The sequence below is a fragment of the Pocillopora damicornis genome, chromosome 13, assembly GCF_964200805.1.
Source record: "Pocillopora damicornis chromosome 13, jaPocDami1.2, whole genome shotgun sequence".
Classification (NCBI taxonomy): Eukaryota; Metazoa; Cnidaria; class Anthozoa; order Scleractinia; family Pocilloporidae; genus Pocillopora; species Pocillopora damicornis.
The window spans coordinates 11,590,403-11,615,851 of record NC_142682.1 but is presented as its reverse complement, the minus strand read 5'-3'; the positions used below and the strand labels follow the sequence as shown (position 1 = coordinate 11,615,851).

General features: G+C 37.4%; 3 protein-coding genes across 9 annotated transcripts in view; 1 reads left to right on the top strand and 2 right to left on the bottom strand.

The window, feature by feature from the left end:
- The first annotated feature begins 289 nt into the window (after window positions 1–289).
- On the top strand, window positions 290–11,057 carry LOC113683832 (protein Wnt-7b). Of its 2 annotated transcripts, none has more exons than XM_027201114.2 (4): window positions 290–457; window positions 543–766; window positions 2,040–2,320; window positions 8,841–11,057. In XM_027201114.2, the coding sequence occupies exons 1-4, from the start codon at window positions 303–305 to the stop codon at window positions 9,318–9,320; spliced, it is 1,140 nt and encodes a 379-aa protein (XP_027056915.2). In that variant the 5' UTR covers window positions 290–302; the 3' UTR covers window positions 9,321–11,057. The 2 variants fall into 2 exon arrangements, with proteins under 2 accessions (XP_027056915.2, XP_027056914.2); XM_027201113.2 differs by lacking the exon at window positions 8,841–11,057 and adding an exon at window positions 5,465–8,619 and having other exon boundaries at window positions 295–457.
- Window positions 11,058–13,933: 2,876 nt separating this feature from the next.
- Window positions 13,934–15,439, bottom strand: LOC149035494 (uncharacterized). The gene has a single exon (XM_089191866.1). It carries the CDS (start codon window positions 14,423–14,425, stop codon window positions 13,946–13,948), a length of 480 nt encoding a protein of 159 aa, XP_089047992.1. The 5' UTR covers window positions 14,426–15,439; the 3' UTR covers window positions 13,934–13,945.
- Window position 15,440: 1 nt separating this feature from the next.
- Window positions 15,441–25,449, bottom strand: part of LOC113683816 (protein Wnt-5b) — a 37,731-nt gene continuing 27,722 nt past the window's right edge. For 3 of the 6 annotated variants that reach the window (XM_027201094.2, XM_089191863.1, XM_027201097.2), the window contains 2 exons: window positions 23,912–24,198; window positions 15,441–17,892 (listed from right to left, as the gene is read on the bottom strand). In XM_027201094.2, the coding sequence (XP_027056895.2) occupies window positions 17,386–17,892; window positions 23,912–24,198 (794 nt within the window). In that variant the 3' untranslated portion in view covers window positions 15,441–17,385. Of the gene's footprint in view, window positions 17,893–18,869; window positions 20,802–23,911; window positions 24,199–25,449 lie in introns of those variants that run through there. The other 3 variants (XM_027201095.2, XM_089191864.1, XM_089191865.1) reach the window with 1 other exon arrangement.

Below are 25,449 nucleotides of genomic sequence, written 5' to 3'. Positions count from 1 at the left end.
TCATTAGCTTTTTAATAAAAGTAAGTCAGCCCCGTTAGAGCTATTCCAAAAAAAAAGAGTCGCTTGCTTCGTTAAGCGTTCTTGTCGGTTTTTAAATCAAAATATTTGAGTTAAGCCGCTGAAAAAAAATGAATGCTTCAAATTGGAAACTTCAACACTCATCAATAAAAGTGTTCCTGCTTGGATGAGAAACAATATTTAAGGCCACACATTCCGCCCAATTGTTTAGTCCACAAAGTAAATTAAAAATTTTGATTAATTCCGGTCGGCCCAATCAGGAGAAAGATCAAACAAACATTTCAATGATGACAGGATTTATATTCGTGAACTTCTGTCACCCGCTAGATAAAAAGAACGAACTTGAACCGTTTAAAATGGAGAGCCAACACGGGATAGCTCTTTTCACCTTACTAGTTGCCACAGTATTCGCGTACATGCAAGCCAACTCCAAGCTTTTGTGAGTGAGAATTCATTCCTGTGTTCTTGTACTTTACAAAGACAATCGTATTTAATTCAAACTTTCTATGTCATGTCTTTGGCAGGTTTGTGTCCTCTGTCGCAACTCTTGTCCCAAGCCTTATCTGTACTCGCATTCCAGGCTTGTCTAATAGGCAGAGAAATGTGTGCGACGAAAACCCAAAAGTCATTTATTGCATAAGAGAGGGTTATCGAATGGCTGCAGAGGAATGCAGGTTCCAGTTCCGAAAAAGCAGATGGAATTGTACTCTACTCGGCGAAACATCGGATTTCGACGACAAAGCCATAAGTAAGTGGGATTAACATCCTCTAAGATTGCCTTAAATGTCGGCTTTCTAATGAGACACTACAGGCCTCTCGAATATATATCATGCAATTAACTATTGCCTTTCTTTGTCAGTCCACTTTAGTTGAACTGTTACAAAGTGTTTGTTTGTTTGAAGTAAATGGCTCACTATTTAGCTGAGAGTCCTCTTATGAATCCACTTATGTTTAAGTGTCTTGAAGTGTTTCCGGTATACGGCGACCGTATTTTCATTTGTCCAAACTTTCAGCTTCCCGACACAAAAGCTAGCACTTTTGGTGCTGCCTATAATTTTCTACTGACCGATCGATATTGTAAAACAAACCAATATGAAATTTTTGATTGTTTCTGTAAGGCAATTTTTAACGAGTTTGAATGTGTTTAAATTTAAAGTGAAGTTGGACATTTAAATGTTTAATTGTCCCAGTTCTGTGTATTACGTATAAGAACGGGCTACGTGGTATGATACTTTCATGCGCAGCTTTCTGAGACATCTGTTCATATCAAAGGATGTGTTTCGTTCTCGAGGAGTAAATATACAGCCTGCATTCCTTCTAGAACTAGTGTCCCAATAAGTTATGCTTGCAGAAGCTGCAAGAGCAATGTTATGTTATGCTTTCAATCCTCCTGAGCGATTTTGTAGTGAAGGAGTAAAGATGATTGTAACTAGACCCGTCGTCTTCTAGAAATCATCCAGAGACTGATACTAATATTTTCAGCCATTGATCATGTGAAATGAAATTTAAAAAAATTATATTTAAAAAGCTATTTTAAGCATCCTCATTTCAAATTTATAAGGTTCTCACCAATGTCGATTATTTTAGTCCTTTTTTAATAAGTGGAAATCACTTGTTGTTGATAATTCGATAAAACTGGATATTTTTGGTTTCCTCTAAAATATATTACATGTTTCGACCAAGATCTAATGATGATAGTAGATATGAGTATTTAGCTGACAAAAAACTGCATCACTGGGATTTTTAGGGTTACTCAAGTATTTCATTTTTGCATCGATTAACTTGGAAAAGAAGGCTAGTCTTTTAAAGGAAATGCCCAAAACTTTTTTCTATGAAAACAATTATATATGCATGGAATAAATCTTTGCCGAAGGATTTGCTTCAGTCTGAAACTCTTGAACATATGTGAAAATATCAGTTGAAAGACTGATGCTAAAAGTTGTGTTCATTTTACGTTAGTGAACTAAATGTGACTAATTATGCAAAGATGTCGATTCAAACGTTGTCTCTCCCACTTGTAGAGGGAACTAGAGAGATGGCTTACACGCAAGCTATCATTTCGGCTGGAGTTGTGTACACAGTCACCCGAGCCTGTAGTATGGGAAACCTCAGCGAATGCAATTGTGACAAGAAACTCACGGGTACGGAGAAAAAAAAGCACTTCAAAGGTTGGTCGTGGGGTGGTTGTTCTGTCGACTTGAGCTTCGGTCTCGATCTTTCCAGTCGCTTCGTGAATGCTCGCGAGGAGAAACACAATGCCTTTTGGCTGATGAACAGGCATAACAGCAGGGCTGGTAGGCAGGTAGGAGATTTAATTAGATAATTGCTTTTCTAATTAGTTAATGATAATGACGGCTAAACAATTTCGGATTGGCCTGAATAGTCTTGGTCACACGAAGAAGCTTGTAGCCGTGAAATTTGCATATGAAAAGGGTTCATATTGCAGGAACTTTCAACCTTGATCCAAGATAATTATATATTGGATTATTACGCTCCAATTTGAACACGTGTACAAAATTCGTCGATTTTTCAACACAATTTGGCAAGATTCTTCAGAAACTTAAATCGAAAGTAAAATAATTAATTGGGCAAAGACAATTGTATAATAAACAATATTGAATGTTTACTGAGGAAGACATTCAAACTTATTACAAAGTAACCGCAAAACCACGTCGTAGGAAATTAAAACTCTACGCTCAAAATGTTCATATCCTCAAGAAAAATAATTTATGTTCCCTAATATTAAAAAAAGTGCTAAAATGATTTATGATTTGTAAAGTTCGACTTCGAAATATTTGACCTCGCTTAAAATGATCAATAACAAAAAATAACCGAACTCGAATTTTTATATCTTTGTTTCCCTTTGACTACAGCAGACAAAAAAAATCAATCTGAAGAGTGAGACATATTCTTATTTTTGGACTTGTGTATAGTTTATTTAGTCGTGTTGTCACTCTCTCTGGGAATGGCTTAGTATCTTTTAATCTGCCTCATTATTAAGAACTGAGAGAGTCATACAATATGCAATAAAGGACTCTGTCCAGATGAAATGACCCGTGTTAACAAGGAAACCGATAAACTCGAAAGAGAAGAAGGGTTACGCTAAATTTTTCTTATCTCTAACGGAAAGTGTGATTTGGTCAAAATTTTCCTCATGAGATAAGTTTTGCTTGCAAATATTTAATGCTAATATTTAAAACTCCTTATGCCATACCACCACCTCGCTCAACTACTGGCTGTTAGCTTTATATTTTACAGTAATCCGTCCTTTAACTAAGTTGATTATGAAATACCAGCTTGAGTTAGTTTAACCGGAATACGCAATATATAAAAGTGGCTATGGTCTAATGACTGTTCATTCCCTTCCAACATTTTTGTCAACTTACGTAATGTGCATACAATGCCCTCTGAGTAAAGTCAACGTTCGGATGAAAGCAATAGTTTTTCAAACATGCGCTGGAATTCATTGCCTAACTTAGAAATAAGCGAAATCATACTGTGAAGAGAATGCTTGATACGTGAAGCTCTGCGAAGGTATGCAGTACATCAGCGATCGAACGAAACTGTGCTTTCGCTTAGACAGTTTCAGTTACACTCACCAATTGTAAAGGGCATAGGAAATTTTAAATCTATTATATTTAGAAATGAATTCGAGAATTTGGGAAAGCAAACTACACTTAAAGTGATACTTGTAACTAAAAGCGCTTTCCCATGGTGGTGCAATGTTAACTTTTGTGGATCCGAAAACCACTAGGCATGGTTCGAAAAGAAAGCATTGTTTAGTTGAATTTTAGTAATTAAAACAAAGTGAGTTCTCTTAGCCCGCCTGCAGAGATTAATATTAACGGCGGAATCTCTAACAGCTGGGAACCCTGAAAACAAACATTGACAGAGCATCTTTTATGTTGATAACAATTTTTTTAATATGTCGAAAAATTTATTTTTGGAATAAAAGAAATTTAGTTTCCCACGCCTAAAATTGAGACCGATATTCCTGAGATTATTTTAAGAAACGGAAAGAATCGTCTTCTTCCTCTTTCTTGAAGAAAAAAAAGGCCGTGAAGACTGCAGATACTTCCGCGGTGGAACAAATATAATTTTACTATCCAGTTGGCTGTAACATAAAGTGACTGAAAGGAAGATTGATGGCGGTCATTAACTGTAGAAACAGGATCTCAGGAAATGTTGCTACGCGCATAAAATCAACATTTTTTTTCATTCCTACATATTAAGGAGCGCTAAGCGAAATGTTTCCACAAAAAGACGTTTTCCTTAACTTAGTTGCTTTTGGCCATTATCTTTTGGGAATTTCTTGGTTTAAAATGATTCTCAGTGCAATGTCGTTTATAAAATACGTTTTAAAATCGACTCAGGGCATTTTAGTCACACCGTCTCATTCGCTAAATCGCAGTTTACGAGAGCCTCATAATTCGTCAAACCGTGGCGCTGAGTATTAAAAGCTATAAAGAAACTCTTTCAATGGTATTTGATTTTGAGGTTCACCTTCGTGTGCGCCTTTGTTTACACATTGCTTCCTCTAAATTGGGAGTCGTTTTAGAGATATTTTTATTGAAAGAACTGTACAATTCTTCTGTTAATCTTTGGCTAATTTTTAGTTTTCGGCTTAAAAGGGCAAGGTGGGTTTAACTTGAATAAGATCTTTCCGTTTTGCTCTCGCATACAAAAGAATATAAGAAAAAAATTAATCTAAACCGAGAGATACCGATGCCAACTTAATCACTAAAGTGAGTTGCATTTACTCCTTTTGAAAGTAGTAAACATGAAGCGCTATTTAGGAGAGACCTGTATTTCCAACTTGTTGCGTGTCCCGACCTTAATTCTATTCTTCTCAGTTCGAATACAACCAAACAGCATAACGACTTTGAGCATGTAGCTCTGAAAGATACTTTCGTGGCTATTATAGCTATCTGATAGTTTAGTCTTCAGTGAGAATAATACCCGTAAATACAGTACATTAGGCCCCACCCCACCCCACCCCCAAAAGCGGGACGACGAATATTAAAGTAATTTTGTGAGAGAACCCCCTTTAAAAAGGGGGTCCTAACGACTGTGCTAGTTAGCTGACTGAGGAGGGAGGTGTGGTATAAGAACCTTAAGCGGGCTCAAACGAAATTCACACGTTTGCTAAAAATTCTCCATTTCATTTTTGTGGATCAAGTACCTATTGCCCGCATCTATATCCACGTGGAGTTAAACACGACTTTACATTGCTACATAATCATTTTTGTTAGAGAATGGGCAACTAATTAAAGAACTTAGTAATTAGACGACCAAAACAAATAATTTAGAGGATGCGTTACAGAGATCATCTTTCCACAAGGAGGACGCTACATGGTTTGGAATGGTCACTGTCTGTTGTTTGTCGAAGCAGAGCGCAGCCTTAACTTTTCACCTAAACCTGGGACGTTTTTCTCGCTTGCTTTAGGTTGTGAGACAGAAATTGGTTAAAGTTTGCAAATGCCATGGATTGTCAGGGTCCTGTGTAGAGCAAACATGCTGGATGGCCCTGTCCTCTTTCCGTAAAGTCGCAGAAAAGTTGAAAGAGTATTATCACACTGCTTTGAGAGTTGATGCCTTGACGGGCGCGACCTCCGGAGGGGCGAAGCCTGAACACCTTGTCTTACAATCGAATAATTCAAAGAAGCCACACACGCATAGCCTGGTGTATCTAAATGACTCTAAGGCATTCTGTAATCGGGATCCGAAACTTCGAATCCCGGGAACCCGAGATCGCATCTGCAACACGACCGGCTCTACTGAGGAAGACCACTGTGATGTCATGTGCTGTGGGCGCGGCCACGACACGCACAATCTTACTGAAGTGGTTCAGTGTAGCTGTAAATTTCATTGGTGCTGCGAGGTCAAATGTCATGAGTGCGTCAACAACGTAATAAGGCACACGTGCAAGTAGATGGCGATCATGTGCGTGGCACAGCTTACATTGACATTTAAATCGGAATTTGAGGGCCTAAGTGCTAACAGCGAAAATCGCCATGTTAAAATGAAACGATTAAAAGGACAGTTCATACCATGTACAGAAGAACAGTCCTACAATCGGACGTGTCGAAAACGTCGTAAAATACAGGTGTAACTAGGGCACCAATAACAATAACCATTTAAGGACTGCAGGCACTTAAAGTGCTTTTTATCTGTAAAGATGTTCACATGTCATTTATGAAATGTCGTGTTTTCTGGCGGAAAGTGATCCTCTTAGGATCAGATATGATAAGATCGAACTGACTTTGAGATATATGTAAACTTATCTAATTATTAAAAGGTAGAACCGTCAAAAAGTTAAGTCATATTATTGTAGATGTGTTGAGATGTATAGAGTATAAAAGACTAATAGCCTTGATTAAAAATCTAGAATTTAAAGTTAATGGAATATCCGTAGGTTCTTATACCACACCTCTTACGCTCGAGAAATGAGGAATGCTATTTGTCTGTGGTAGCCTGCATATCAATGGTAGCCTGCATATCAATGGCCTGCTTATCAATGGTAGCCTGCATATCAAAGGCAGTTTTAAGATTCAAGATACACGATTGTTTTTCGTGTTATTTTCTGCTTTTCAATTCTGCTCCAAACACAGTTTTGTCATTTTACGATAACTTATCTCATTTTTGTTTTTATTTAGGTCTAGGGAATAATTAAAGCTAACGCGCGCAAACTACCCAATTGGAATGAAGATATCATTTCTCGGCCTGTGAGTTACAAGATTCATAAAAATAACCTCTGTGTAGCTGACGTAGCATAATTTACTTCGTTTCGTTGCATTTCTTTATTTAATTTAAAGTAAACTTGAAACATCAACTATCAACCGTCGACCGTCGCGCTTAGATCGTAGCTGTAGAATTGTTCCGAGCGCGGAGGAATTTTTTATAATGACAATTTATGCTATCGCTAACATTTTTTGGTGAGGGAAGGCTTTATTATTTTTCCAATCATAAAACTTTCTCCAGCTTTTTCGTTTCTTCTTTGAAATTACCCATTTAAGTTATCCGGTATTTACATAATGAAAATTTTCATCAAGCCAGTACAAAGTCAAAGCCAGTAGGAGGTGTGGTATAAGGCGAAATCAGTCTACTTTTAGAGCAATTTTTAATGAGTGTCGAAACAATGGGGGATTGCATTGGGTTGCTCTATTTTCATCTGTGATAGGAATTCTAAAGCTCCTAAAATCCAGTCGATAAATAAGACGAGAAATGAAATAAAATCTCGAATTGGTCCTTCGAGGAGGTTCAGCTCTCAAGTGGCTCCTATGAGGATGTTTCTTTGTTCTGTTTGGAAGTTGCGATTACTTTGGTTTTTGTCAGTTTACGACACTCATAAGAATTGCGCTCTAATAAACCAAGTAAACGAAGTATTCGTTTGTGAAAGTGTTTTCTTTTTGCATCGTATAGTCGGTAATAGAAAAAAAACTGTCGACAATAAGATTCCGTTAAGAATGAAAAGATGAACTAAGTCACTGAACTTTTTTCAAGTTCTGCAAAATAACTAGACGCAGGTGGCCGCTAAAATTTTAGTTTTAGTTATCCTGGCGCTTAGACTACGAGTAATCTCTCTTCGGCGAAGTCTCTTGTGCGGATCAAAAAGTGATTTACGGTAACGATATGACGTCAGCGCGTCGCGCTGAACTAGGCGCCTCACACTTAGAGTTCCGAGCGGCGCCTAACATTTTTTCTTTCTTATTATTTTTTGGATCACGCGACGGACTTCGTCGAAAAGAAAGAGCTACTCTTAGTCTGTCTAATGATTGGCACAAATCTTTTGTCTGTATTTTTAGCTGAAAATACAAGACAGTGTTTTTTGTTGTTAATCGGTTGATGTAGAAGCGTGTCAGAAGTAGTCGCACTGTTAAAGCGGTGGCCATCCGCGTCTTTGGAAAGTGTTTCCTAACATCTCTATCGGTAGGACAAATCGCCGTTGAATTATCAAGAAGAGCGTTAAAGATTAAATCTAGTTATCAAAAATTTCAATGAAGTGTTTAGTGAGAAAACAACGGGGCAAATATTAAAGGTTATTTCAAACTTAGTTGTGTCGTGCTCTGCGCCATGTTGGATGGTGTGACGCTTCACAGTTTCCACTTTTTATCTACGTGATGCCAGATAAAAGTGGCAACCGTAGGACGTCTACGATCCAAAATGGCGCTCACGGTTCAAAGTTCAAACGTCAAGATTGCAAATATTTGTTCTCCGTTTTCATACATTTTGCTTCTTGTTACCCAATTTTTCCATACGGATTGCTATACTACAAGATATTTCCGTCATTTCAATGGCAACCTGTTTCACCAATGAAAGCTTCCTTTAAATCTCCATCTTTTAGCAAGTGAAGTTACTTCAAGATAAGTTATTCCCTCCATATTTTTAACTCATTACAAGTTACTATCGTTTGCGAGTAAATATATTAAAGTTAGTGTCTCTATCTTGAGTAAACTGTTATAATTTGTCTTGTAAAGCAACTCGAGTGAGATGGCTCCTTTATCCGATTTATTTTAGGAAAGGCTGACGCTCAAGATAAGTTGGGGCGGTGTGTAAATCCTTTATCAACTACCAGTTGATAATAAACCAATTTTTTTAACTTATAGTAACTCCATTTTTGAAGTATTTGTTTCACAGAGGGTTTAAAATGGACTTTTCTGTGAAAGAGTCCCCTGGAAGTCCGCGGGTTTCATATCTTGGCGTAAACCTCAACCCGTTTTCTTTCCTAAACGAATATAAATTACGAGAAAGAAACATAAAGCACTTTGGCCAGTATGCTTTTTCTTGTAAATCTTTGCTTTACCGGGAACTTTTTTCACTAGGCTCTTAAAGACAGTCTCAAATTACACTGCCATTGCCATGGTACCTCTGGATCATGCGTGTCAAGAACCTGCTGGCAAGATCTTCCTGGTTTTAAAAAGATAGGCTCTCAATTAAAGCAACGCTACCTTAAAGCCTCTCGTGTTAAAACTATTAAATATCCTTCTCCAAACGGTAGACGAGATGCGTATCTTTGGTTGGAGTTCGGCGACAACAAGCCTCCTTCTAGAGACTTGGTTTACATCGAAGACTCCCCGAATTACTGCGATCGAGATCGAAGGAGGAAAATTCCCGGAACAATAGAACGAGAATGCAATAAGACATCAGATGGAATCGATGGCTGCGAGCTGATGTGTTGCGGCCGAGGCTACAATACTCATGAGATTGTCAAAAAGTGGCGTTGCAATTGCAAGTTTCATTGGTGTTGTCATGTTGAATGCGAGAACTGCAAAGAGCGTGTGGAAATATTCAGATGCAAATGAAGAGTTATTCAACAATCAATGCGTAAAATGCACGCGAGTCATTCAAAATCTCATATTTAAACTTGTGCAGTCACTTTTCCTGCTCGATTTTATGTGTTCATCGAGGAAGAAAGAAGAAAGCCAGTCTTAAGATAAACGAAGAAGGCATTTTGCATTTTCCGTTGACCATTGGCTTACAACGAGTTTCTATCCTTTAGGAAATGTAGATAGTTATGGGAACTGTAAATACAAGTTGTAAAACGAATTGATAAATCCTAAATATTTATCACAAATAATTCGGTTTTAACGACAACCAGCCTTCTATCGGCTTGCTGCCGAACGACTGCCCTTTCCATCAATTTAGTAGATTCTATTGTTGAATCACAGAGGATCATCATTGAATTTCGTATCTCAGTGAGGAATAATAACACTTAAGGTTTTAAGATTTTAATGAAAGGCTGGGACTTTTTTATTTCTGACAGTCAAGGTAGAAGGCATCGGTTTTTGTAATTTTAGATGGCAAATTGAGGGAAAAGTTTTTCGTTTTGTGGCTTTGTAATCGATGAAGAGACAAACGATGGACTATATTATAAAAAGTGACGAAGAAACTTGCGTACCGAATTGATAGCTCTCGATGACTGTGCTAAAACTCGAGACTAGGAAATTGGGTCAACTATATCGAATTCGTCCTGATAAACTGCATAATAATCTTACAAAAGTCAGTAAAAGCGGTTGTACGACTGCAGCAAATGCAAAAAGATGAGCAATTCATAACTTGATATCATAGCCTGCCAGTTTTATCTCGACGCGCTACAATTTCAAATAAAGACAAAGTTTGTCAAAAACATTTGTTATCATTAGCGATTACTGATTTTATTCTCGTTTAGAAACTAAGGCCTTAGGCATCTTGAAAATGATCTTTAAGGTTTCTCAAAACTGCAAACCAGATGTTTCTTTATTTTGATGCCTTTTGACTTGTTTTATATCATTTATTTAATTACGAATGTCAGTCAAAAATATCCCAGGGAAATATCGTTTCAGCATATTTATAATGGCATTAAGTTATTAGTATCTTTCTATATAATCTGCAAGCACGCCGGGGACACTGAGTTTAATTTTCAATGTTCCCAGGTTTTAAAGGGGGACATGATCTGGCAGTAGTATTTATAATCTGCACACGCTGGCCACATTGATGCTAAGTGTCGGAAATTAGAAGATTGCTTACCAGGCTTATATTCATAGATGTAGCCATTTTATATAAATATTTTATCTTGAATACTGATTCAACACAGTGGTCAAACGTTTATGCATGTGCAAACGTTTTAACGTTCAGGTAGCGCGCTTCTAGGCTGTCACAACCAAGTTGTCTAACAGGAATTACAAACAACTGCAAAAGCTAGTGAGTCACGGTGTTTCAAAAGCGTATAACTTTTTCGGTTAGGCTGAATACAGAATGATGAATTAATTTGATACCAGTCCCTGAATAAGATTCATGTTCGAAAAGTCTCGAGTTTTCCTTTTGCTTACTTCTTTATGAATGTGTCAGCGTTCTTTCGCTTATTTTGCCAGACAGCTGTTGTTTATTACGTTTTGCTTTGAAATTTTGCACGGGAAAATGGCGCGCGGCAGGCCAGAACGGATCCACTTGCGTATGCCCGACGTTTGACCACTGAGTTCATTGATTCAAACAGTGTACACATTCTTTCATTTATAAAATAAGAAAAGTAGAGATTAGGAAATAGATGTACAGGAAAAATCGTTGTTGTGCCGTCTTATGATGTGCTTTAAATTTGCCACATTTCACTTAGTTGGTGTTTAGAAAGTGGTACACGAGAATTCCTGAACAAGACGTTACCCAGAAGACCTGAACAACGGGTCTGTATTTTTTAATCTATCAGGGCGTAGTATCTCTGTTTGTTGTCGACCAATCAGAGCACGCACATCTTTATTATCTGAGCAATCGTAATAGCACTCAAATATTGCGGTCAGATTTTTCTGTTTTCTATTATTAGAAAGGCAATGTTCATTTTTAAACTCAGTTGAGCCGAATTGATTCCATGCAATCGTACCTGCTCTCCTGTCAATTTGTAGAATTTGAGCATTTTTCACTACACCTAAGAGTGCAATTGTTCATTGAGTTAGACTCTTCTTGTCTCGCACAGAAGACTCTTTTTTCCCTTTTCGAAATATGCGAGATTGAAAAAAATTGGAAATTGAAAGTACCAAAAATAATGAAAGTATCATTTATTTCCAGCTGAGAATATAATGATAACACATTTGTCAAGAACATGCCTCTTTTCTGTCCTGTTATCACACATCCAAGCTCAAAGACAACTCAAAGCGTAAGGAAACGTTAAAATCAGCTATTGTACGTTCATGTTATTAAACTGTGGCTTGTGCTTCTAATTCGTCAATGACAACGTTTGTTATCAAGCCAGATATTTTTGCATTTTACCTTTACGCGAGCCAAGGCTTAATAAATCTTGGCATCATATGAACATCCAATCAAACAATTATTCGATTCAAAGCTGTTGTCTGTATCTATGGCATCAATGAAAGTGCCAGCAAGAATTGGCTGCGTGTTTATTTCCAATCACTATCGAAGTGGCGACACTCATCCATAACGCGATATACTATCAAGCAGCAGATTTTGTACTTCCTTTGATTAACCTAAAGCCCACATCGTAACCTGTGAGATAATCGCTTAAAATAATTGTCCGCTTATGCACAAATACCGTCCGACCGTGCTTCGCTGTATATGATGTTCTGCTCATGCGTGGTTGTGCCCATACTCGTTCGCTTTTTCTGGCTATCAGTAAGAAATTCCCGAAAATAGCTGTGAAAACGGACCCAGTGGTCGTGTAATAAAACCATTATATTGCAAAATATAGTGATTTGTGTCTTGCTGATCAGATAGTCGTTTGCTTCGGCAAATTATTTACCTGCTCGCCACAGATCACAATATATTGCTACTCTAGCCAAAATTGTTGATTGTACGCAAAAGTTTGACAATATTATAATACAGCAGCTGTTATTTATATTTTCTTAAGTTTTACGTTATTTTCGAATTAAAGCGTGCAAATGATGAAAAGTGAAGAAATTCAGCAACAATTAACATTTTCCTTGCTCTTGACAACTTAGATATCGCTAAAATTTCATTTTTAAAGCTCATCAGAACTTAAGGTTGAGCCTGCTTTTTTAGAATTAACACGAATGGTACAGACTTCCTACTTCCCCCATGGCTGACGCTCAACCTGCACATGTCATGAGAATAAAATAAGATTTTATTTCATTGGTAGATTACATTTTAGGTCAAGGCAAAAGCATCCACCTGGTCCGCTAGTTTCGCGCCCTTTTTCATTCATCGATGTGGAAGGAAAGGTTTGAACAGTTTTGGCTTACACTTAGGCCCTCATTATATTAGCGCCTCGGGACGAGCGTTTTATTGTTCAGAGGAAGATTTAAGAAAAGTTGGGGAGGGGCCTCTGGGGGTCTGGGTGCTGAAGCACTTACAGTCGACTTTTCACCGGCTAGCGTCGTTTAAAGACTCAACATTCCTTGCGGACGAACAACGCACGCGCTGAAGAGCTAATAATAAAGTATTGCTTACAGGATAAAAGAGTTTTAGTTGAAAAGTTTGGGTGTTGTTTTCTTTACTTCTAAACAAATTAGTTGGACGAATCTTATGACTTCAGTCATGATTGGTAGTTAGTTATTTATTTGTGATCTGTTGATTTTACCCGTCAGATGTTATGCATTTTCTCGCAAATGAGTCAAGAGAATTGAATGAGTTTGATTACGAGTAACTCGGACAATCAGGGTAACAGAGAGAATATTTCTTTTATAAAAAGCTTTTTCCTGTAAGAATGCAGTAGTTTACTTTATTGATCCCGACTTTCCCTCTGTCATAGCCTCCTTGAAATGTTCAATCATTTAGTCTATGTTTCACACGCTACCGACTAATCATTATAAAACTGATTTATCTTATGCCACACAATGGCTGCGTCTTAGTTAAAGCACTTAGTTATTTCGCAGGCAATACCCGGCATGCTCTCTGTTAGAGGCGAAGAGCAAGAAAAATAAAGGAGGTCTTGACATGAGAAAGAGGCAGGTGGAAAATATTTCCCATCATTTTTCTATTCCAGCCTCCTACCATCTTCACCTGTTTTCACGCGCTGTTTTCACGAATTTTCGATCGTCTCCACTGAAACTGTTCGGTGCAATCAACAGTGCAAAATAGTTTATACGGAGAAAAACCTGATTCAACTCTTTCTACCCTCTAGAATGACATGCAATTTTACGTTTTGTGTTAAAACAATTTCTTTAGAAAATTGGACAAAATTTAAAATTATATAATGACCACGAAGGTAACGCGGCTGACTGTGAAATGTTACAAAGGTTCTTGTACGATGCCGATTTCACAAAATCCTCACCAAATCCACTATTACATCAATGTTGATTTGCTCAGTGAATTAGCGTTTCTTAATATACCTTTTATCTACGTCAAAAATCCCAGACTGGTCTTTCTATCGAATGTGGCAAAATCACGCACCCGGACCAACCGGCTTTCAACCGGAATTTCGGGTTACCCGAAAAACTTGTTTTCCAAACTCCTGACTTCTAATCCTTTGTCTCAGCCGTTCGGTTTAAGCGTCAAATTCTCCTCTGGTTACCATATCATAATCCTTTTTGCGCTCTTTTCTCGAAACCAACAGTTTGACGATCATCAGGAGAAGAATTAACAAGCACATGCAGACAATCAAGTATAGAGTCCGCATCGAGATTTCACTAAATCGCGGGAAATACGGAGAGGCTTTGGGAGGTTGCAAGAAATAAAGTTCCTCTGGTGTTTTCCCATCCAAAAAGAAAATCTCTGAGCCATCACGCGCCTTCTCTGTGTTGTTAGAGCGATTTCCATTCTTTATAATCTCAACGGACAGCATTATCAAGGAGGGTATGGTCATGTGTGTAGCATTCACTATCGACGAGCCATTCTCGAGCGTTTCGTTTCGGAATCTTGCCTCCAAGCTCTTATTTATCACTGCTGTGCCTTGTAGCCCACTTTCTATGGCGTAGGTAGCACTAAAGACAATTATTAAAACGATAAAACAGAGGAGATGGGCCATTTCTACCACTTAGCTCCCTGGCAGAGTTTGCATTCAGTGAATAAACTTCAACGAGGTCAAATTTCGCGATTAAACATTGATGACGAACGACGCAAAACTCGCGATCCAACAGGTGCCAAATCAACCCATCAACGGGTTATTAAACAGTCGCACAAAAAAACCTACGGCAACTTCTTCATTTATTTTTGATTGATTATAACAATTTTGTCGAGATCTTTTTTTAAGTTGGACATCGATATTGTTAGTTTTTGGCTGTTCTGATCTGAACCAAATTTGGACTGTTACTGGTGTCATGACCGGAAGCAAAAGAAGTGACACAGAAGCTTACTTCAATGCATTCTTGCGTGGGTCAATAAACGGCCTCTCACCTTTTTACGGTTCAAATCCAGCTTTCGTTTTCCATCTTTGTTTGCATGCGTTCACCATAAGAAATTTAAAACTGAACAGACCGGCGCAGAGTCATTTGATAGAACATTTAACCTTATCTCGTTCCCAAAAGTGCTCACACAACTTCCCATATAGATTAATCTATATGAGGAGTTGTGAGTGCACTTGAGAACGAGATAAGGTTAGCGCAATGATGCATTGAAGTTAAACATGGATGAACCTGCCATCGAATATACAACGACTGAAACTTTTCTCTGTTTCGAAAAAATCAACGATACCACGAGCGGGTTGTTTGAAAGCTATAAAGAGAAATTCAAACTTTCCAGGCAGAAACAACTCGAGGCAAAATCGTAATTTGCGAGATTACAAAATTGAAATTGCCTGTCTAGGTTCTAGATCCAAGACCTTTTAAAGAAAAAAAAATTATTGTCACGCTATAAGAAAAACTTAAGTATAAATTAAAAAATAAGTTATCAGTTATCATATTGATATTGACATTTGTTTTGACGCTAGCTTTCTGAGTTTAGGGAGATCGACCGAAACCTTTCAGCTCCCCTCCCCCACTTAGATCCTGCTCGGCTTCGTAGACAACAGGGCCGAAATAGAATCGCAATCCAACATACTGAGGTAATCAAAAAGCACACAAATTTTATTAAAACATTAAAATAATCTATTTTCATGATGTGAAACCAAACACTCTTTAAAATCTTTGGTATATGGTATTTTTCACATGCACCTTAAAATTTTAGCCCAATGTGGGCTATAAAAGCCTTATTAGTATTTAAAAACTAACTCAAGAAAGATGCTTTGTTTGCGAGGGAAAGGTAAAATATATACCTCCCCATCCACGTTCCATTATACATCACTATAGTCAGTTAGATGTTCTTTAAGATTTCCCTGACATGTTTCCCTGATTTTTTCATGTACCCTTGCACATTTAAACTTTGATAGGCATTTCTTTGACAAGCCAACCTATTCAAAATTACATTTTAGGTGTTGTTCGAGAAAAATGAAAAGAAAAATTGTCGGGGAAACATTTCAAGGAAAAACGCGATAGTTTAGCTTTAACTAGAGATCTTTTACGGCTAAAATCTAAATAAAAACGGCTGCGTACAACAAGAGATGTCTCAGATAGTTTTTAAAAAAATACGTAATTTCCCGTTGTAAAAAATGAAGATGTTATAACAACTACGTGAGCTAACAAGCAGAATCAAGAACTGCAATTTCTCACAAATGGAGAGCTAAATATTCTCTATAAGGAGGATTAAGGCCCCGTCAGTTCTGCGTCGGAGAAATTTGAAACTCAACCTTATTTTAGGAATGCCATAACCATTAATAAGAGAGGATTGGCAACACTTGACCATTTCAGAGTGAAAATCCCGTTCACAAATTTCTCCGACGATATGGATAGGACCCCAGTGTAAATCCCATGACAAAAAAGGACACGATCTGAATCACGGGTGATCGATGCCATCCTTACTATCGAAGAAATAAAACACGTTTTTTATGACTTGAATTAAGGTTTATATCACTGACCGATAAAATGAATCTATTTCCTTGGTTGACAAAACTGGTATGGTTTTCCTTTAAAGAGTTGGTCTGATTTTTTTATCAGTGTTTTTGAAACAGTCTATCGGTGGCTTTGGAAACAACGTGAGATTACAAGTTCTATTATATATATATATATATATATATATATATATATATATATTCGATAGTATATATTGGGATTTGGTTTAGAACTAGTTTGTAGTAACCCTTAACTAAAAATATTCCAATAAATGAAACAGGAATAACAGATCAAACAAATTCTCTAAAAGAGATATTTGTGCACAGCCGAGAACCAAAAATTTCGGATAAGGAGGGGTCCAAACTTTGATTGAAAAAAGAAAACACAGTCCAGAGCCTAAATAAGCTATGAGACATTTTAAGACAAGCAAATTTTATATTGTTCATATTCAATGTGTCACTTAAACCCATGTGTTAAAATAAGAACTCATTTCAAGTGAGTGACCCTACGCAAAACCAAACCTAAAATAAACACCACGACCAATCATAACAAAGGTTAACATCAAAAAGCCAATGAGAACTCAAAATAAATACAAGCAAAGTTTTTTCAGCGCTGTAAAAGGCGAGTGACCAAGTCATGATTGGTTTTGGAATCTGACTGGTTAAAAAGTTGGCCCAAGTTTTGACCAAACTGAGCAAAGTAAAGTAAAACCAAGCAATCCTTTATAACATTTGACACTCAGTTGAAAATCACTCCATAAGTAAACCACCCAATTTCATGAGACGTAAAGTAATTATTAGTACTATTCATCAATCTGCAACACACAAATATTAATATCTACGAGCCCGTTTGCTTGACAGTGCTCCATATAACTTATAATACCGATGCAATAAAAACTGCCTACCTACAGTATCCAGTGACTGCAATTAAAAAAGCCCAGCTTCATTAGCTTTCTACAGCTGTAAACAAGTAGCACAACGTACAATGCCTGTTCTCCGTAGTGTTCTTTGTTTATGGTACCATTGTTTGGGTTCTTTCAATGGACAATACTCCTCAGCAATTTTCATGAACAGGTGTGTCGCGTCTCTATCTGTTCACACTGCTTGCAACGTATCTCACAGCACCAGTGAAATTTACATTCACACCTCTTCTTCACCCTGACTTGAGCCTTCTGAAATCCACGTCCGCAGCATAAATTTTCACAGCTATCAGAGCCGTACGACGCCGCGGTACACAGCCGTCCCACTGTACTGGGAAAGTCAGAGCTTTTGTCGCAGTAATTGGGAGATTCCTTAGTGAACACCAAACTTTCTTTCCCAGCTTCTTTATTGGTGCTCCTCAATCTACCATTATCTCGACGATATTCACCATTTCGCTTCCTCTTCACGATGTTCAGAACTTCCAAAGTGTCTTTCCGCTCCATTTTAACACGGACAGCATTGTCGTATTTCTCGTGAAGTAAGTCACCGATTTTCCGGAATTCTGACAATACGCGTTGACAAGTTTTCATGTTGCACGAACCGGATATCCCGTGACACGAGCAGACTACCTTGGCTTCCTTTATAACCACCTAGAAGGGAAGAAATAAAGATAATATGACAGTTAAAGATTGTCACACAGCAGAGTAAAAGGACTGTTACCAATTAAAAGTGATACTGGAAACGTGGTGCGTGTGTAAAATTAATTGACATGTCAAAAGTTCACGTTATCATAGAAGCATAAATTGCTTCATCATGCTTGCGAGGTACCACATGTTGTGGCCTAAAAAAGCAAAGTTAGGTTTTTGAACAAAATTATGAAGGTTAAAAAATGTATCTCAACACACTGACAAATAATTTTCATTAGATTCGAGCACTTTATTTATTAAGAATTTCTTATCCGTAGTATACATATTGGAAGTGTGGTAGAACATGACACTATAGCATATTGCCATACTTGTTGACAAGTTAAAATGCGGTTTTATCTTCATGCGGCCTGCAGAGCAAAAAACCGTGCGATTTAGGAAACAAAAGAAACGATGTAGTCCAAGTTTTCTCTCTCATGAGAAAGAAACTCGCCCATCTATACCGGGCTTAAGACGTTCATCCTTAAAGATTTTAAGTCATCAGAGATATGGGGTGAAAAGGCAGAGAAAAAGGTGGGAGGGAAGAAGAAGTTAAGGGAGAAGGAAAGAAAAGAGATGGAAATGAAAGGAGGGAAGGAAAAGAATATAAAGATTGCTGAGAAAGAGAGGAAAGGGATGTTAGAGATTGAAAGGAAATGGGAGGATTGTAATCAAAACATGGAATTTGATAGGCAGCTAATTGGAAAAAAAGGATAGATGAGAAAGATAGGTTAACTAATGTTGACGAAAGTGAAGGAAGGGAATAAAAAAAAAAAGGGAGAAAAGGGTGAAAGGAAACTAGTGGGGATTGGAGATGAAAATCAGGGGAAACAATTAAAGGGCAAACAAGAGTTAAGAAAGATTAGGGAAGAAAGGAGATAAAATTAAAAGGAAACGAATGGAAAAATTAAGGTTTAAGGAATCTGCCAAAGCAAGAAAGACTGTTTCTTTTAAGTATACTTAAATAACATATATTTTTCAGGTCCTTAAACAAAAACAGTCACAAAACCGCAAACAAGTTCTATCATATATCTTTTTACAGAGGTGATAAAAAATCAGATCTCGGAATGATTAACGTGCAATTCCTGTACACTAATCTGCCTTAACTCATTGAAAACTAACCATGTGTAATTTTTAGAGTTGGCCCGAAATAGATGTTGGAATTTGATATTGAGGTTTCCTTTTCCATTTATTTGAATTTTCCTTTTTTGTCTCAAATCATCATCACGCATTACAAACCTAAGAGAAAGAGGAAAGTCTTTTTGAACTAATGTTAGATTGAATCAGAGCTACTATGACAGAGAACGTTTTGGTGAATCAAGATGGGTCTCGTACAGACCAACTCCTCAATGCTCTTTTCACATCGTGAAACAAAAGAGTTCTTTGTAAATTGATCTCGGATTGAGTATTCATTATCAATTGAAAGCGATTTACAAGATAAGATAAGCTTGTCACTTTGTGCATAAATTCATTTTCAGTCTATGGCTGAGTTAAAATATTTTTAAATCAATGTTTGGAAGGCTTCAATTTGAAATTCAGTTTAAATCTGTTTTCCTAATCAACAAAACTAAAATTGTAAAACCAGTTTGAAAACATCTTTCATCGGTTAAATCCACAGGTGAAATAAAGGTTACCCGTGTTTCTAAAAAAATATTCGCATTCAGGAACAGAGTTAAATTACGTTGTCTGTTATTATCTCGGTAACGATTAAAATCTGAGGTCTCTCGCTTCAAGATAAACTATATCTTTGGGTCAAAATAACAATTTCTTTGTATTTACATTGAAATGTATATAATCTGAAATCTCGAATGTAATACCCCATTTTTTTCTTTAGCTAGTCTTTTCATATCGTCATTATTCTCAAATATAAAAAATGATGATAATGATAATAAATATAAAAGTAATATTGATGAGGATGTTGAAAATCATAACAATATTGATAGGAAATTAATATGATGGTAATGATAGCCAGAAGACGTTCTCTGAGATGCTGCAGCGTTTGCCTTGAGTGGAATGTTCGAGAAGGTAGATCTTCTGAGGAAAAGGGTTTCCACCAGCGGATTCAACAATCATGGCTTTGTAATTATAGCTTCTGGAGGAAATTGGTGAAGTTGTGGCGAAAGAAAAAAAATCAGATCTTAGATATTAAATCTTACCTCACCAATGAAAGTGAAGTGCTCTAAATCTCACTCCTAGAAATGTTGTTTAAAACTAAGGGTTTATGAAATAAATTAAATAAAGTTAAATGCTACGTTGCCGCATTCTTCTTTGTTCTCTCGCTGATCTTTGTCACAAGTAAAACTTTGAGTCTCTTCTTTGGCGACTACACGCAAGTCGTCATCCGACATGGTGGACTTGTGGTAAATGTGGCCTTCTTAGAGACAAAAATATTTTGTCTGATAACGGCGGCATTCCTTGCATCTAATTTCGCAGCACCAGTGAAACTTGCACTCGCATCTTTCTACAACTAAAACTTGTTGCGGAAGGAATCCTCGCCTACAGCAGAGGTCATAACAGTTGCCATCCTCCGCAGCTTCCACTTTGCATTCTCGACCAGCGGTACCTAGAATTCCACGCCTCTTGCTTCTAATGCAATAGTTGGGTGAAGATTCCAAGTAAATCAAATTGCCTATCGTTGGTTTGTTGGAGGTGCTTCTACGTCTTCCAGTCACCTTCTGGTTCTCAGATTTTTTATTCCCTTTAAGGAGGCGCCCAGTCCTTCTGTCGAGTCTGACCTTGACGGCTTTATCATACATGGTGCGGAGTTTTTCCCCAATGGTGGAGAACTGGACAAGTTCCTTCCAGCAGGTCTTGATTTCACAAGACTGAGAAATTCCGTGACACCTGCACCGGATTTCATAATTATCTCTAATGACCTAAACACGAGGAAAACAATAAATGGTTATTTTCTTCAGCAAGCACGTTCTTGAGGATTACTAGTGATCAAAAAAACTTGAAATTTGTAGGATCTCTTTTCGTAACGGATAGAAAGCAAATAACAGATAACCTGTGGAGCTGAGCAATACTTCTACTGAAGAGCATAATTCACAACGGTTTACATATTGAACCATGAGTACCACATTACAAGTGAGATTGTGGAAGTAAGAAAACACGATACTGATGTCCACAAGGCAAACTCCAACCTTGTCAGGTCATGATAAGCTTGATACCTCAATGAGCTCTTGAGATGCAGCAAACAATCTTGATGGATGATAGGATCTTGGATTACCTCAAGGTGGACGGTGGCTAGAGTGCTGAATACTGATTGGTGATAAAGTGATTTCACAGTGAAATGTCAATACAAAATTGTGAAGATTGTGAAGGTAAAATGCCACTTTTCTGTGCTTGATGGTGTTTCTTTACACATGAAGTTGCAGGCGACATCTTTTCAATGTCTCAGGAAGCAAATGAGTATTTCAAGTGATCACAACGCTCTTGACAAAGACTAACCAAACACCACAGAAACATGATAATAGAAAGAAATGAGCGATGAATGATATCCAAACCTGCCTCACGAAATAAAGTCAACATGGTTCTTGGTTAGAACTTGGAAAAAGGGAAGAATAGATTATTTTGACAGTGAAAGTGACTGCAGATGTCAGGCTCAATGCACTCCAAAATACGTCCTAGACTAATACAATGCCTGTCTTCACCCAAAAGAAAAACCGAAATGAACCAACAGTGAATTGCTAGGAGATCTACCTCTGATAGGCGAAAATCATTTTGAAGAGAAGCAGCTATTCTGTTAGTGGTAAAGACCCTGTTTGAAAAAGATAAACGACGGTTTTTAAATTTCTTTAGATCTAGAACTTCACGTGGAAGAAAATTCAAACTTAAAAGCCCTAGATTTTACAAAAGCAAATTTGCTACTATTTTTAGAAAACATTCCTTCAGAGTCATGGCGATATTCTTTCTCTCTATGACTAAAGGTTAAGTCCAAATGTCTTCATCTGGTTGATGATCTCAGTTTGGGAAAGATCATTCGCGGATATTGCTTGGTTATCCACATCTATCGTGAACGATCGTAAAGCAATTCTGTCGGTGAGATAAAACGCATACTTCAAAAGTATCAGAAACAGAGGCAACAATCCCTTTGTGGCCGCTTAATTTTTTGGTACAAGCAAAACCGGTCACGAAAATGAATTAACCAGAAATATTTATTTAGATGACGACAGACGACCTATTATAGAGAGTAATAGGCCATGATTTTTATCTTTTGAAAGTAACAAGATACTTACAGATGGCTGTAGGCACCGACAGAAAGGCCGCAAAAACATTGTCTACAGACTGCCGACAGTTCAGGAGAAGGCTTAATAAGGGTAAGCGAAAAGGATTAATTGACTGATTTATTAGTATTTATATCCAAGGAAAGATAAGACAGCAACCAGGCATGAATTTCCATATAAAGTACTTAAACGTTTCAGCTCAGTCGGGGACGCAATCTATCCCACATGAAGTTGAACATTGGGTGCCTTGTCTGTCTTCATTTCAAAAATAACTGCATTTCCTTCCCAAAGGAATGTCTTGCTGTAAAGATCGTAGCTAAGGCCGACAGCAAGGGAAGTGAAAACCTACTACTCAATAGTTACTGAAATAAAAGAAAACCCGCCAAATTTGATGACATTAACTCGTTCTGAGTTATGAACCAAAGAGAAAAACAAGCTTAATCAAGATATTGCTCAACATGGAAAGACAATTTCATTATTCCTGTACCGAAGTAATTGTTTCGCTTTCCTCAAAGAACTGAAGAGAACTGCTGATGACATTTCATTATGAAATTAAAATATAGTTTATGACTTGAGGCTGAGAACGGATAAGAAAGAAAGATTACGTATGAACGGAGAGAGAACAATAAGAAGAAATCTTGTCAGAATTTTGCTGTTTTCAAGCAATATCCACGTAGTCAAAGAAACATATTATCTCCATTGGGAGATAATAGGTTTCGTTGGAGGCCAAACGATATCTTTTCAACAACTGACAAGAAACCTCAGTGTGTGGCTTCGATTTCGCCGGTACATGCAAGCCAAGGTTTTGACACATTGTGCAAATAACTGCTCAAAAGGAGGAGCGAAATAAGGCGTGACATCATGAATAATATGTGGCTCACTTTCTAAGTATGAAAGACGTCTGATAGGGTAAATTATTGACCCACACATAGTTACTTTGCACATCGCTCAAAATTTCTCTGCATTTGTGACGCTCCAGTATGATATTTGCATCAGTATGAGTAATTCGCTATCTTGGTCGACGGCGTTGTGCCTAAGACGATAAATCAACCACAATAGGGCGGCGGAAATTCAGCGATCGTATTCTAAAGAGAGTTCCGCCACTATTTTTGGCCTTTTGATGTAGATGTGATTTCAATTTTGAGAGAGATGCCAGTGGGGTTTCAAAGCTAAGGAAATTATATTGAGCTGATCATCTGTTGTATCTATTTCAAGCTACGAAGTTGAGTAGACTGGTATATTGATCTATGATGGAAGGATGCCGCACTTCCAGTAAGAGATGTTGAAGATCAATCGGCGATCTTATCCTCTTTCCCTTCAATCATTTTTCAATACCACTCAATGTTTTCGCAAGCGAAACGCCAAATTTTATAGTTTGTTCCACTGGAAAATTGAACTATGAAATGTTAGTGAAGATCTTAAACTCAGCAATGTGTTAACAAATGCGGATCCTTTGGATGAGTTTGCATGTTTACCGGCTAGATTTGTTTTACGAAGAAATTTGTGTGCAAACGACATGTCAGCTTGTGGTTGAGATTTTGAAGTCAAATAAAGCACTGTAAATGACCAATGAGGTATGTCGCTTGAGCTATAGAAGAGATTGATGCTAGAAACAAAATGCGATGCGTATGTAGTTGACCTAGGATTTAGTTTCTAGATGTTTAAACAGGATGTTTTTGATAACAATCAACCATATAACTATCCCAACAGCAGGAATCATACCAAAATGGAGTTCTGATCAGCAAATAAAATTTCCTCACCTGTATTCCAACCTCATTGTTATGAAGATTCATCAACTTCCTTTCTAGTTCACGCGTGTCCTTCGGTTTAGAGTTCTCGCCAGCTTTCATGAATTTCTTTGCGAACTTGGCGCCATACTCTATGTTGTCTCCACATCCTCCCCACTGATAGTTGCTGTTTAAGTCCTTAGGCCTTCTTTCCCGACTACAGCCACACATACTGAGATTGCCCTCCACGCATGATCGGGCTATCGAGTGCACCACACCAGCGGCTGATATAGCATATGTAAAGGCTGCCTCTTTCGTACCTGAAAACATCCACAAGATCAGACTGTGAATGAATCATCTGCTTCAATTACTGAATTGCATTTTATTAACGACGTAGACAAGAAATGAACTGTTTAGGAATTTTAAGCTCATGAATTTCTACACACTGACTCTTTCCTCATGACATCCCCTATTTTTGTGAAAGAAGAAAGCAGGATCTTAAACTAATGCCTATTGATGGAGTGTAAGGCCCTATTATCATTGCTTATGCCCCTGCAATTTCTACTGCGACTATCAATACTGCCACTGCTACTCTAACAACTACCATTACGAATGTTTCTTCTGATGATGTAGATAATTTGTTTTTTGAAACACCTTTTAAACACGACCAAGAAAATCTGTTGACGTCAACTGTGATATAGGAATCTAGTTAATTGAAACTGTTCAAGAATACACCTATTAAGGTACATATTATCTCCAACAGGCAACTTACTACTACTTCTGCTATTGGCATCAACACTATTATTACCACTTCTGCTGCTGTTGCTGCACCTACTTCTACTACTACACTTCTACTACTACTTCCACAACAACGATTACTACTTCATACCACTTTTAATACTACTACTGTTACATTTGCAACTGCCACCACCTTTGCTACCTGCTTCTTCCTAAGCTTAGCTAAGAAGCATAAACTTTCATGGTCAATCGTCTACTCAGCCACTCTCTAAACATTATTTGCGAAGGAAAATCTGGTTTCCACCAAGCAAATCTTTAAACAGATATGCCACGTGCTTAAAGATCCTCTTTAAGGTGAATTGGGGAATAGCGCTTTGTTTTCAAATTTCTGAGAGTTGGGGTTTTGTTATAATAGAAACTAGCTGGCTCTAAAAAACCTGCCATGTAATTTGACAATTGAGAAAACAATTTTGTCAATATTCATTAGAAGCCTAAAATGATATTCTCCTAAATCGATGTTATTAACAAACCCTCCTAGAGGCGCCAGAGGGTAACATTTAATTAAATGTATATTCATAGTGTTGTCGATAAAATTATCGACTTTTAAAAGTTAATCAAAGATGCCTCAGGCACACTTTTTGTTATTATGCTCTTCGATTTAGGTAACAGACACATAACAATTGATATTTTCAAAGTGCGACTTTCTTTGATAATCCTTTACGCCAGAATATGGTTGAAGCTATTGTTGCACTTTAAAGAGGCTCAACGGAAAATTTCTGAATTAATTGATCTATAATAGTTTGTTGTTCAGCAAAGTAAACTTTTTAACGGTT